The sequence below is a fragment of the Teleopsis dalmanni genome, chromosome 1 (genome assembly GCF_002237135.1).
Source record: "Teleopsis dalmanni isolate 2A chromosome 1, ASM223713v2, whole genome shotgun sequence".
NCBI classification, from domain to species: domain Eukaryota; kingdom Metazoa; phylum Arthropoda; class Insecta; order Diptera; family Diopsidae; genus Teleopsis; species Teleopsis dalmanni.
The window spans coordinates 129,226,708-129,241,463 of record NC_051846.1 but is presented as its reverse complement, the minus strand read 5'-3'; the positions used below and the strand labels follow the sequence as shown (position 1 = coordinate 129,241,463).

Sequence of the window (14,756 nt, the reverse complement as noted above, 5' to 3'; positions counted from 1 at the left end):
TTTAACGAACTTTTTTTCAAAGAAGGGGGTAAACTTTTCTGTTCCCATGAAATACGGGACGAAATAATAACAACAACCGACCGACCAAATGCCTTTTGGACTTAAAAATGCTTCATCGACGATTCAACGTCTTATGAATTCTATACTTCGAGATTACATAAATAGAATTTGTGTCATCTAACTCGGACGGAACATATAGAAAATTTAAAAAAAAATATTTCAAAAATTAAAGGAAGCCAAATTAAAGATTCAATTGGAAAAATATAGTTTCCTAAAAAAAAGAAACCGATTTTTTATCTAATTAGCTTACACCTGAAGTTATTAAGCCAAGCCCAGCTAAAGTTGAGGTAATACTAAACCTAAGGTTGCCCACAACCCAGGAACAAATTAAAACTTTCTTGGGTATTACTGGTTTCTACAGAATATTTATAAAGATTATTCCAAAATAACTTATCCAATGGTCGTGTATCTGAAAAAAATTGCCAAAGTAAATGTTAGGTTAGGTTAGGTTATACCGGTGATCCCTAGTGGATCCACTTAGGCCTATTGGCCCATTGTGATGCCGTATATAAATACTAAAAGAGAGTAAAAGAAACCTCAGGGTTTAAAACCACCTAGAACCTTTTGCGAAGCATAAAATGCTATTTAAAGCCCGATCCTGGTAACTGGTCCAGGTTCTCAGTGAGGGGCCCCCCTATGTCAAATCGCGAACTTTGAAGAGGCTGGACAAAAACACAACAGATGAGATGCGCTCTCATCGTCCTCCCCACAGCTACGACAGATTTGGTTGAAAGGAAGACCTAGTCTTCTAGCATGGTTCCCTAGCTTACAGTGCCCTGTAGTCAACCCTACCAGAAGACCAATATCCTTGCGGGACATCTCAATGAGAGTTTTCGATTTCCTTTTATCGGAAAGTGGCCAGATTGCATACAGATGTCTACATATCGTTGAGTCTTCCCATCTTTTATTAAAAGTATTAGCGCAGAAAGAACTCAATATCAGTTTACATGATGTTAGCGATATGCCCAGATAGTCTAGGTGCTCCGAGTATGGTTCTGAAGCACCCTTTCTGGCTAACTCGTCTGCTTTGCAATTTCCGAAAATATCCCTATGGCCGGGAACCCAGATTAGAGAAATATTGAGCTGCGTCGACATTTCGTTTAGAAATGTGTAGCAGTCAAGAACCGTCCTAGATGTAAATTGGACCGAACTCAAGGACTTTAATGCAGCTTGACTGTCTGATAGTATGTATATATTCCTGCCAAATATATCATCTACATTCAAACAAGCTATAGCTTCCCTGATGGCGACCACTTCCGCCTGAAAGACACTACAATGATCTGGAAGCCTAAAGAAGGAAGATTTGTTCAATTCCTCTGAGAAAACTCTACTACCTACACCACTACTTGTTTTGGATCCGTCAGTGAAGATGGTTACGCCCTCATCTAAGAAGGGGCCACCTGACGTCCATACCTCTCTAGATGGAAACACGACATCAAATTTCCTGTCAAAGTTGAGAGTGGGTGTGATGTAATCAACGTTTTTAGGAGTAAAATTGAAAAGATTTAGAATGGAGGCATGACCATAGTCACTGTCTCTCCATTGTGAGGTAGCTTTTAGTCTTAAAGCAGATGAAGCTGCCATTTGTTTACTAATAATATCCATTGGCAGTAACTGAAGCATCAAATCTAGTGCAATGGATGGTGTGGTGCATAGCGCCCCGCTAATACAGAGTTCAGCTCTACGCTGAATCCTGTTAATTACTGAGCAGTACGAAGATTTATCAAGAGCTGTCCACCATACCGAAATACCATACATCAATATGGGCCTAATAACAGCTATATATAGCCATTGGGTGATACGAGGTTGAAGACCCCACTTCTTACCAATAGCTTTCTGACATAGAAGAAGCGCAACATTGGCTTTTCTTGCACGCTCTAGAGTGTTTTTCTTCCAAGTGAGTTTCCTGTCGAAAACTATACCTAAAAATTTGGCTTCCTTCTTCACATGTATCACAGAACCCCGTAGAGAGGGTGGAGAAAGATTCGGGACCGTATGTTTTCTTGTGAAAACTACGATTTCAGTTTTATTGGGATTCACCCCAAGGCCACATTTTTGTGTCCAATTGTTTAGGATATTAAGACCATTTTGTAGAATATCCCTAAGAGTGGTAGTATATTTTCCGGTGACTGTTATCGCAATATCATCCGCATATGCAATAGTTTCGCATCCCTCCGCCTTCAGTTGTATTAGCAGTTCATTCACCACTATGTTCCAAAGGAGAGGGGAGAGTACTCCTCCTTGGGGGGTACCTCTATTTACCCTTCTGCATGCCGTTGATGAGCCCATCGTTGCTTCAATGAGTCTGCCAGTTAGAAGCTGATTTATAAAACCAATGAGCGCATCATCAACACCCAGACGCGAGATCGCGCTTACTATTGCACTCGGGAGTATATTGTTAAAGGCCCCTTCAATATCTACAAAAGCAACCATACAAAATTCTTTGAGTTCTATGGATTTTTCTATTCTGTAAGTGAGGGAGTGGAGAGCTGTCTCTGTAGATTTTCCCTTAGTGTAGGCATGCTGTGAGGGGGACCACTGGTTGGGGCTTACAGCACGCCTTACTTCTACGTCTATTATTCTTTCAAGAGCCTTCAACATGAAAGAGGAGAGGCTTATAGGACGGAGTTCATTGGGGTTATGATGCGAGGTTTTTCCTGCTTTGGGTATAAAAACTACTCTAACCTCCCTCCATTTAATCGGGACATAGTTAAATAAGAAACAATGTCTAAAGATTGCCAAAAGCCGGTTGTGTATTAACTCCCACGAATTCTGGAGCTCAATTGGATGAATACCATCCGGTCCTGGTGATTTGTAGGGTTTAAAACTAAAAATAGCCCATTTGACGATCTGCAGGTTAACCTTAATAGAGTTAACCGGTGAGAGATTAAGGCACTCTGAGGATGCAGCTACCGAAGTAGAAGATCCCGGAAAGTGAGTATCTAGTAGTAATTGTAAAGATTCGCTACTGTTATTGCACCATGTCCCGTCAGATTTTTTGAGTAACTCTGGGACAGATGGATTTTTGGATAAGATTTTACGCAGTCTAGAGGTTTCAGAATTGCTATTTATTTCTTAACAGTATGATTGCCAAGTGTCTCTCTTGGACCTACGTAAATTTTTCTTATATTCTTGCAGAGAGGTTTTGTAATTCAGCCAATCACTCTCATTATTATATAGTTTTGCTCTGTTGAAGAGTCTCCTACACTCCTTTCGTAAAAGACCTAGATGCTTATTCCACCAAGGTGGGTTACATTTCCTACTAGGTTGTGTGAGGGGACAAGCATAACTGAACGCTTCGTTGAGCACTGAGGTGAGATCTTGGACTTGATTGTCTAGATCAAAAGTGTTCCCAGGAGGATCGGAGGAAGTGGATAAAAGCAGCTCACTTAGAGCTGCATTATAATTCGTCCAGTTTGTGTTTTTAACATTTCTGAACGTTTTTTGATTGCAGATGTTCGATTCATCTAAGGTTAAGGTGAATTCTAGAATCATATGGTCTGAGAACGAGTGTTGAGTAGACACTTTCCAGTTCTTGACCGATTCGTGAAGCCTAGCAGTAGCAAGAGTGACATCTAACACTTCCTGCCTGTTTTTTGTAATAAAAGTTGGCATATTGCCATCATTGCAGATGAACAGATTGTTACTAAATACAAAATCAAAAAGTAACTCACCTCTTTCATTAGTATTTGAGCTGCCCCAAACCTCATGATGAGCGTTGGCATCGCAACCTATTAGAAGCTCTACCCCGAGTCTCCTGGCGCTGCTTGTTAGCTGTATCAGGACATTCGATGGTAGTGTGGCATGGTCATGTGCCAGATATGCAGATACTGCCCATATTTGGCCCCAGGAGCCCTCGATACTTACTGCGGTTTGGTCACCATCACTATATTGCGAAAGTAAGAGGGCATTAAATTTTTTATTAACCACTATGCAGGACCTAGGCTTACCCTTATTTACCGCATAAAATAGGTTGTAGTTATTAGCCCTGATTCCGCATACAAGATCCTTATAAATCCATGGTTCTTGTATCAGGACCATATCAGCCTCGTTGTTGCTGAGGCGTTGCAGTAGACTGGCGGATGCAGCCTTGCTATGATGCAGGTTAATTTGCTGTACCCGCATCTTCAGTATGTGTGGATCCATTTTTCTCCACCACAGTGACATCAAGAGCACTATCCTCCTCAGAGTCATTACTCATTAGGAGTTCCTCTTCATCGAAAAGATAGTGCATGCCTATGCTCTCCTCTGATGTAATTGAGTGAGCTGGCGAAGGAGCAGACACTGAAATGTCCATGCACACAGGTGAGTCTTCAGATGGAATAACCGGACTCACTTCGGTCATGGAAGCAGGCTTAATATTGCCCACTTTCGATAAGGGATCAGCAGTGTGTTGAGAAATTGCCGCTGATTCCCGTACATCAGACGAGGATTGCTCCTCATCTTTTTTGTAGACCCTCATAGTTATGGGGGAAAAACCGTAAATTAATACGCCACCAGATCGCGCCAAAATGGCCAGAGAGGCTTTGTCGATCACAAAACTGACCGACCTAAACTTGCCTTTGGCTTCTTCCAGCTTAGTGACCTTCCACGTGGACGTATTTAGATCAGGGTTTCCCACCCGAATTAGCTCCAGAATCCGCTGAGGGTCGGATGGTTCGGCTGGAATCCAGGAACGCGCCCTAGGTCGGCCAGGAATTTGTTCCTTGGCAACGACTTTAAGCTTTGCGCCTGGCCAGACCTCACCCATTCTGGAGATGGCAATGCGAAAGAGATCAACAGAACGCTGATCAACGCAGGCGACTAGTTTCACATGGCCCTGAAACCATCCACCGTCGCGACATTTGGGAATTGTACCTGGAAATTCCTTAAGAACTTCGACGAACAAGTCAAGGAGCTTTCGCTCAATTTGATCCCATTTTTCAGGATTAATAGTGCCATCTGGATCATTTTCATCAATGACCGCCATTATGATGGAGCCCTTCAGCGTGTCGCTAAAGGACTTAGTAGTGGTGGCGTTGCCACGAAATTTTGCCTTTTTGGCATCTGGCTTCGAAGCTGACTCATCTAATGAGCGCTGGCGCTTCGGTACAGGTTCCTTTTTGACCTCCTTAGAAGTATCAAGGACCCGTTTGGCCCAGGCTAATCTAGCCTTAAGAGACTCGGACGTAACCGAGACATTGCCATATCTCTCGAGCAGCCTAGTCGCCGCTCGCCGTTCTTTATAAATTCTCCTGGATGGAGAGCCCGACCATGCGGAGGGGCCAGAACGCGTGGAGATTTCTGGTTTGTTAGGAGGTACCCTGTTATTACCGCTAGAAGTTGCGGTAGGTACCTTGGAACTAGTCGTTCCAGAAGAGCTTGGTTTAACCGAGCTTGATTTTTTTAAATTTTTATTATTTTGGTTCATATTTTAAACCCACGAGTTGCGGAGAAAGGAAAGTCGATCCGGGCAGAGATCCGCTATACCCGGACAAGGCTAAGTTACAACCGGAGGGCGCCAGATATCCGGAGGTCTCCGTTTAGAGACACACTAACGTAGTGCCATTCATCTCATCGGCACGGGTCGAATAACACCGGAGATTACGGGTTTTATCGAGTTTTCCTCTCTAGATCCATAGTATTCTGTTGAGTCAATGAAGTTATCAACTACAAACAGGTTCACCTCGAGAAGGGTGTGATAAAGTACCACGCACCATGGTCTTGGTAAGGCATAGGCTGATGTTTTGCGCATGACCATACCCTGTTCATTGAGAACACGAACCCAAAGTAAATGTTAATGACCCAAATTTTATCACAGTTTTTGAAAAAACTAAAGGATATTTTAATAAATACCCCAGAACTAAGATATCCTATATTTAATAAACGTTTCAAGGTCATTACTGATGCCAGCAATTTCGCAATTTGCGCAGTTCTAACACAAGAAGAGCATCCAATTACGTTCGCTTCACGAACACTAAATGATCACTAGAAAAATTGCTCACTATCCAGAAAGAACTATTGGCGATAGTATAAGGAGTAAAATATTTTAGACCCTATATTTTTGGAAGGAAGTTTGATCTACAAACAGATCACCAACCACTAAAGTGGTTGCAAGCCAAAAATTCCGGTAAGGAATTAACCCTTGGTTGCAAAGATGGTTAGTGCAATTACGAGAATACGATGCGAGAATAGATTATATAGCAGGGACGGAAATTAAAATAGCCGATTTTCTAAGCCGTATCAATTGCGACGAGATCAATCTGTTAGAATCCGACAATTTCAATATTAACTTAGATGATTTGCTAAAAATCAAAAATTTAAATGCTGGAGAACAATCAGACCAAATTTCAATGGAAGTTTAAACCAATTACTCTTAAGAAAATATATCAATTATTAGAACTAATGATATTGACAACTCAAATGAAGGTGAGACTATTCATTCTCAGCCAGAAAATTTCAACGTTCACTTTACAATTCTTGACATTGTCGTAAGTCGCTTTAGTAAACAAATTATACTAGATGAAAACAAGGAAACTGAAGCAGTAAATGTTTTCAAAAACAAACGTATTTTTATAGACAAGGAAGATGTTTCCTCCGGAAACGTTACCAATATAATACCATAAGAAGACACTTTGATAGAGGAAAAATAGAAAAATTTTCTTAACTCAATAATTATTATTACAACAAGTTACAGCAAACTCTATTAAGTACATTTTCAAATACAAAAAGCATATCTTTCGTAAACTGCAGCTATTTTGCATCAAACTAAGAAGAAGAACTAGAACTCAAAAAACAAATATCACAATTTCACAAACTTGAAGTCGGACATTCAGGAATTATACCGACATATGAGGGAAAAAACACAAAATTTATCATCCACAATTAAAAATAAAAATACATGAAATAATTAACATTTGCGATATATGCAATGGGGGGAAATATGATCGTAATCCAATAAAAACTAAATTTCAATTAACCGAAACACCAAATACAATTAATGAAATTGTTCATGTAGATACCTATGTCAATAGTAAAGAATCATTTGTTGTGTTTATAGACAAGTTGCGTTTTAATTAAATATAATTCGTGTGGGGGTTATAATTTCTTCGATCTTTGTCAAAAAAATATTATCTTCAAATTATAAAAATATTTCTTTCCTTTCTTTGATGTAACATACGTAGAGATTTATTTGAATTATAAATGCATTTTGTTTGATACATATTTTTTTTTGGAGTAAATAAAGTATTTAATAAAATATTACAAAACTACGGTTCTTTGTCCTATCAATCAAAACTTTGTCTCAGCGAATACAAATTTTATTGTTACGACCCTGGACGACAGCTCAGGACACCCTAGGAAAAATTATATATTTTTGAACGTCACCCTAAAAGTGTTGTTACAATTGGCGCTCGAGCAGGTACTCGAGTTTTGAGTGAAAGAGCAGAAACAGAGGAAACGGAATCCGCGTAAATGTGTCAAGTGCTTAGAGCAGCAAATCGCTAAATGTTGAGTTTATAATTGACTGAACTGATACCACTGATTCGAAGGAGGAGCAGAGACAGAGTTCGTTCTTCAAACAGAACAGTGCGTCACCACAAAAGAAGATCTTAATCAAAGTCACCCAAAGAACTAACACAAAACGCCGATCATTTCATCATCGTATGTTCAGATCATTGAACAGATAACTGAGTGGTCAATATGTTATGACATGGAAGAAGATCCAATAGGTGCAAGCATGGCAAGGTGCAAGCACGACGCCAGAAGAAACAAGAAAGTTTAAAGAATTAGTTACTGGATATTAGCGTCGAGACGTTTCGAGTTTAACAGAATTAACAAAACTGGCTGATATATTCGAAGAACTTCGTAAAGAACAGGATAAATTGAGTCGAGGCTGTGTGATAGTTTGTCGCCGAGCAGATGATTATCCACAAACGATGCTATTGCAGAACACAGTGAGACGCTTACCTACTAAGCCGATATGAGAGGATATTATCGATAGTCGAAGTTTTGAATCAACTAGTCATAAACATCAACACAACTGGTCGTTGGCTGAACCAATAACAACAGTAATAGCGAGATCCAAACAGTTGTTAAAATCGCTAGCAACAAGTAAGACGTCTAAGTATATTTAAACAAAAGTATGACAATCGCCACATCAAAGACCAAGAAGATTTCTACAAGAATTACAAGAGTCCGAAGAAACGAAAAAGAAGTCATGCTTACAGGTAGTACGTCCCGTTTTAGTTCAGTTTTCCGAAGAAGGAGGGTAATGTGACGATATAGTAAATTGTATATATCAAATTTCTACCACACATATTACAAGCGAAGGACAGCATCTGACTCTCACTGCATTGCTGGACACTATTACACATACAAACGCTACGGAAAAGAATATTCACCCGAATCAAACAACACCGAAATTACCTGAAAAATATAAAATTAATAATATACATTTGGCCACAAATTGTACAGACATTACCTGTGATCCTCTGGTCCAACGAGCCGCGGGCATTGATACCTAGACTGAAAAAACCAGAGGAGAAAAAAAATGTAAACACAACTTGAAAATGTTTCACAAAAAAAAAAAATGAATTTTATTTTCATATTATAATTTGAAACATACATTGAACATTTACTAAACAATAAATAACACATTTATTTAAAAAACATAGATCTTTTACACAATTATTTAATAAACATAGATAAAAAAAATATATATAAACAACCAACAACTAAAACACTCACTGTTTACGTTTTTGTTACGACAAACAAAACATATCACAAGTAATACTTTTTTTGATATTTTTATTTTTTATACAAAACAAAGATCACTGCATTAATAAGTTATATTTTTCTATAACCAAACATAAACAAATCACCAACGAAGTGTGATATAGGCCTGTGTCAAAACAGTAAAATGTAAGATACACCGAAAAGAAAAAAACAATTCTAGATATTACCTGGGATGTCCCACGAAGTCCCGATTACACTCTAGCCATGACAGCTGTGTGTGCAGCATCATCACTTTGTTTTATTTTTTTCGTTTTTTTGTTGTGTTCCTCGAAAGTGACGTTAATTCTTTTGTTTTCTTTGCACTCACTACAGAATTAAAATTTTGTTTATTAAATTTACAACGTGCATTGACCGCACGCTATCAATAAAAGTAAAAGCAAACAAAAGTAGTAAATAGAGAAGGTGAAAAGAAAAGCATTTAGGTTCGATTCTTGTTTGTTTTGTTCAATATAGTTAAGGCGAATTTCACGAAAGCTCCAATAAAGTTTGAATTAGTTATAAAAGTATAGTATTGCCAAGTACAAATAACAAATTATACACTTCAGACCAGTGACGACGCGTGCTCTATCTGGAAGGGTGTGCGGCCCTTCTTTAATGTTGTTTTTACACGTACCACTTAAATTAAAATATATGAGATGTTTTATTAATAATAACCGTATTATATTAGGCAACAATATATTCGCAATATTATATTAACAATTCATTAACAAAATAACATATTAAACAAATTAAATTAATAATTTATATATAAGTTTAATAGTATATCAATATAGAAGAAACAAAACTTTTCACATAATTCTTCTCGTAACATCAAACCAACTTTTTTAAATACTGTTTTACTGTTAAAAAGGGAGAGACGAAATGTGATAGAAATGTATGGTAAGATGAGCTGCAAACTTCAGCCGCTCATGCAACTACTTTGGCAAATCATCATGTTGAATTCGTATGCATGCAGTTGATATTCGAATAGAACAGAAAATTATACAATTCCCACTATATAAATCTCTATTTCTGATATTATACGGGAGTACGTACGGGAGAACGGGAGTACACGCACATTATTTTGTTCATATGCAACGTATAAATGTGCGGCCAACTTCTTTGAACACAAAGGGGAGAGACGAAATAAAATAAAAATGTTCTGTGATTTGAGCTGCAAATATGTGAGCACAACTAACAAGTATAGCAGCTAACAGAAGCAAATTGATTGAGTTTTCATAGACAATTATATTTAATTGTTTTTGCTAAAACTTTTAAAATATATATGGAAATGTAATAAATAATAATAATTCTTGATGTGATGATACTTAATAAATTTATAAAGCTATATTATTTAACATTTTGCAAATTATGTTCGGGTGTTCACCGCACACCTCCGCACCTTAGAGCAATCGTCACTGCTTAAGACAAATTTTAGCTTTATTGGAAGTGAAAAATATAGTAAGTTTTCTTAGACGTCATCACCCTCGAACAAGCAAGCAAATACAAAACAAAACCCAGCAAAGCCAACTAACACAAATTCAAAGAGTGAACTCTGTTAATAGGAAGGTGGTGGAAAGTTTTCAAGAACATTCTACGGTAAACGAAGAGGTAACAGGACCACTGGCGTGATAAGAGGATTTTTCAGTTAGGCAAACTGACTATAAAAGAGCCAGCGGAGTTTTGATTCGGTCTCTTTTGTTTTCTTGCGACGGAAAGTGGTGCATACCAAGTTATAATCAATATTAAAAGTCAATAAAAAAAAATTTTATTAAAAGTGAATAAAAATACAAAAATTAACTAAAATTTTATTAAATTTTATTAAAAGTGAATAAAAATTCAAAATTAACTAAAATTTTATTAAATTTTTTTAAAGTGAATAAAATTCAAAAAAAAAAATAAATAAAATTTTATTAAATTTCATTAAAAATGAATAAAAATTCAAAAATAACTAAATTTTATTAAGTGTTATTAAAAGTAAATAAAATTCATAAATAACTAAAATTTTACTAAAAGTTATCAAAAGTGAACAAAATTCAAAACTAACTAAATATTTAACTAAAAAATACTAAAAATTAATAAAAATTTAAATTGAAAGAAAAGAAAAATTAAGAAGAAATAAGAATGTTCTATAACTGTGTGACAAAACAGTCATAATAGGTACCAGTAGTCAATAAAGACAACAAAAAAAAATAAATATTCATTTAATTGTCAGTCAGTAAATGACTACGCGAAATTTGAAATCCCCCAGAAGAGATAGAAAAATCACACTCAGTAGCCAACGGATTTAAAATGAAGTAACTGTAATTGAAGGACAGTAACGGACACAGGACACACCGTTAGTATACAACGGTGTTCAGGTATTCCGGTTATTAACGATACAACTTGAAAAGAAGAAAAAAAAATAAAGGATTAACTGCCTAAGTTCAATTTTTTATATAATACCCCCAAATATCTCGTACCTTATAAGGTAATTCCCCCAAAAAAAAAAAAGGAAAAATTTAATTTGTTTTGTTTTATCTTTTAAAAAAAAAATTCTTAATGCGAAACTGATTTGAATTACTTGATGAATATAATTTTTAGAGTCACTTGTAATATCAATAGAAATACAAAAGAAAAAGAAAAAAAAAAGTAAAAGCAAATTATATATATCGCTGAAATCATACATATTATACCAGAGTTAAGAAAAAGTTATAAACATATCAGAAATTATTTTTTGTTTTCACCATAGAAAAAAAATCAATTACAACTACATGTATATATTTGTCTTTTTTTTTGTTTGTTTGCTTGTTAAAAGAAAAAAGAAAAAATCTGTTTTGAAATTTATAGCTAGGTCAGCGGTGGCTGGAGTGACGTCATTTCTGCGGCTGTAAGGTAAGCTATAAGAACAAATAAGAACCAAACTTGACAGAGAAAACTAAGTATCTCTGTAAAAACTGAATGTTTCACAATTGATGTTTTTATTTATGTTTTGTTTTCATTATCAGTGCTACAATTTTTCTCTTAAATTTGCAATTTAACTGATTTTGCTCTCTCTCTTTAGTCAAGTAATATTCCGGTGCAATCACTGATTTTTTTTTTATTTGTTTTTTCTTTTTTTTGTGCTTCTGTTGGGAAGTTTTTTTTTATATACACCAATTACAACTATCATAATTATGAAATATGTATAACAAGACCTTCTTGAGATAGAAATGATTAAAATCTTGTAATCACTTTATTGTTATTATATTATTATGAATAAAAATATAGATTAAAGACATTGTAGAATAATTTATGTATCTGTATATACTTAATTACATTGTAAAGGTTTTTGTATTGTTATATGCAGAACAAGACTTTTTTGAGATAGAAATGAATAGAATCTTGTAATCACTTTATTGTTATTATATTTAACGTTTCGAGTTTAACAGAATTAACAAAACTGGCTGATATATTCGAAGAACTTCGTAAAGAACAGGATAACGTGAGTCGAGGCTGTGTGATAGTTGGTCGCCGAGCAGATGATTATCCACAAACGATGCTATTGCAGAACACAGTGAGACGCTTACCTACTAAGCCGATATGAGAGGATATTATCGATAGTCGAAGTTTTGAATCAACTAGTCATAAACATCAACACAACTGGTCGTTGGCTGAACCAATAACAACAGTAATAGCGAGATCCAAACAGTTGTTAAAATCGCTAGCAACAAGTAAGACGTCTAAGTATATTTAAACAAAAGTATGATAATCGCCACATCAAAGACCAAGAAGATTTCTACAAGAATTACAAGAGTCCGAAGAAACGAAAAAGAAGTCATGCTTACAGGTAGTACGTCCCGTTTTAGTTCAGTTTTCCGAAGAAGGAGGGTAATGTGACGATATAGTTAATTGTATATATCAAATTTCTACCACACATATTACAAGCGAAAGACAGCATCTGACTCTCACTGCATTGCTGGACACTATTACACATACAAACGCTACGGAAAAGAATATTCACCCGAATCAAACAACACCGAAATTACCTGAAAAATATAAAATTAATAATATACATTTGGCCACAAATTGTACAGACATTACCTGTGATCCTCTGGTCCAACGAGCCGCGGGCATTGATACCTAGACTGAAAAAACCAGAGGAGAAAAAAAATGTAAACACAACTTGAAAATGTTTCACAAAAAAAAAAATGAATTTTATTTTCATATTATAATTTGAAACATACATTGAACATTTACTAAACAATAAATAACACATTTATTTAAAAAACATAGATCTTTTACACAATTATTTAATAAACATAGATAAAAAAAATATATATAAACAACCAACAACTAAAACACTCACTGTTTACGTTTTTGTTACGACAAACAAAACATATCACAAGTAATACTTTTTTTGATATTTTTATTTTTTATACAAAACAAAGATCACTGCATTAATAAGTTATATTTTTCTATAACCAAACATAAACAAATCACCAACGAAGTGTGATATAGGCCTGTGTCAAAACAGTAAAATGTAAGATACACCGAAAAGAAAAAAACAATTCTAGATATTACCTGGGATGTCCCACGAAGTCCCGATTACACCCTAGCCATGGCAGCTGTGTGTGCAGCATCATCACTTTGTTTTATTTTTTTCGTTTTTTTGTTGTGTTCCTCGAAAGTGACGTTAATTCTTTTATTTGTTTTCTTTGCACTCACTACAGAATTAAAATTTTGTTTATTAAATTTACAACGTGCATTGACCGCACGCTATCAATAAAAGTAAAAGCAAACAAAAGTAGTAAATAGAGAAGGTGAAAAGAAAAGCATTTAGGTTCGATTCTTGTTTGTTTTGTTCAATACAGTTAAGGCGAATTTCACGAAAGCTCCAATAAAGTTTGAATTAGTTATAAAAGTATAGTATTGCCAAGTACAAATAACAAATTATACACTTCAGAGTCTGAAGTGTATAACTTAAGACTTCAGAGTCTTAAGTTAAGACAAATTTTAGCTTTATTGGAAGTGAAAAATATAGTAAGTTTTCTTAGATGTCATCACCCTCGAACAAGCAAGCAAATACAAAACAAAACCCAGCAAAGCCAACTAACACAAATTCAAAGAGTGAACTCTGTTAATAGGAAGGTGGTGGAAAGTTTTCAAGAACATTCTACGGTAAACGAAGAGGTAACAGGACCACTGGCGTGATAAGAGGATTTTTCAGTTAGGCAAACTGACTATAAAAGAGCCAGCGGAGTTTTGATTCGGTCTCTTTTGTTTTCTTGCGACGGAAAGTGATGCATACCAAGTTATAATCAATATTAAAAGTCAATAAAAAAAAATTTTATTAAAAGTGAATAAAAATACAAAAATTAACTAAAATTTTATTAAATTTTATTAAAAGTGAATAAAAATTCAAAATTAACTAAAATTTTATTAAATTTTTTTAAAGTGAATAAAATTCAAAAAAAAAAATAAATAAAATTTTATTAAATTTCATTAAAAATGAATAAAAATTCAAAAATAACTAAATTTTATTAAGTGTTATTAAAAGTAAATAAAATTCATAAATAACTAAAATTTTACTAAAAGTTATCAAAAGTGAACAAAATTCAAAACTAACTAAATATTTAACTAAAAAATACTAAAAATTAATAAAAATTTAAATTGAAAGAAAAGAAAAATTAAGAAGAAATAAGAATGTTCTATAACTGTGTGACAAAACAGTCATAATAGGTACCAGTAGTCAATAAAGACAACAAAAAAAAATAAATATTCATTTAATTGTCAGTCAGTAAATGACTACGCGAAATTTGAAATCCCCCAGAAGAGATAGAAAAATCACACTCAGTAGCCAACGGATTTAAAATGAAGTAACTGTAATTGAAGGACAGTAACGGACACAGGACACACCGTTAGTATACAACGGTGTTCAGGTATTCCGGTTATTAACGATACAACTTGAAAAGAAGAAAAAA

At 35.0% G+C, this 14,756-nt stretch overlaps 1 protein-coding gene across 1 annotated transcript; it reads right to left on the bottom strand.

Annotated features, from left to right (window-relative positions):
- Positions 1 to 3,586: 3,586 nt before the first annotated feature.
- Positions 3,587 to 4,549, bottom strand: LOC119668564. The gene is made up of 2 exons (XM_038078116.1): positions 4,011 to 4,549; positions 3,587 to 3,946 (listed from the first exon to the last, which is right to left on the bottom strand). Exon 1 carries the CDS (start codon positions 4,520 to 4,522, stop codon positions 4,166 to 4,168), a length of 357 nt encoding a protein of 118 aa, XP_037934044.1. The 5' UTR covers positions 4,523 to 4,549; the 3' UTR covers positions 3,587 to 3,946; positions 4,011 to 4,165.
- Between the last annotated feature and the right edge of the window lie 10,207 nt (positions 4,550 to 14,756).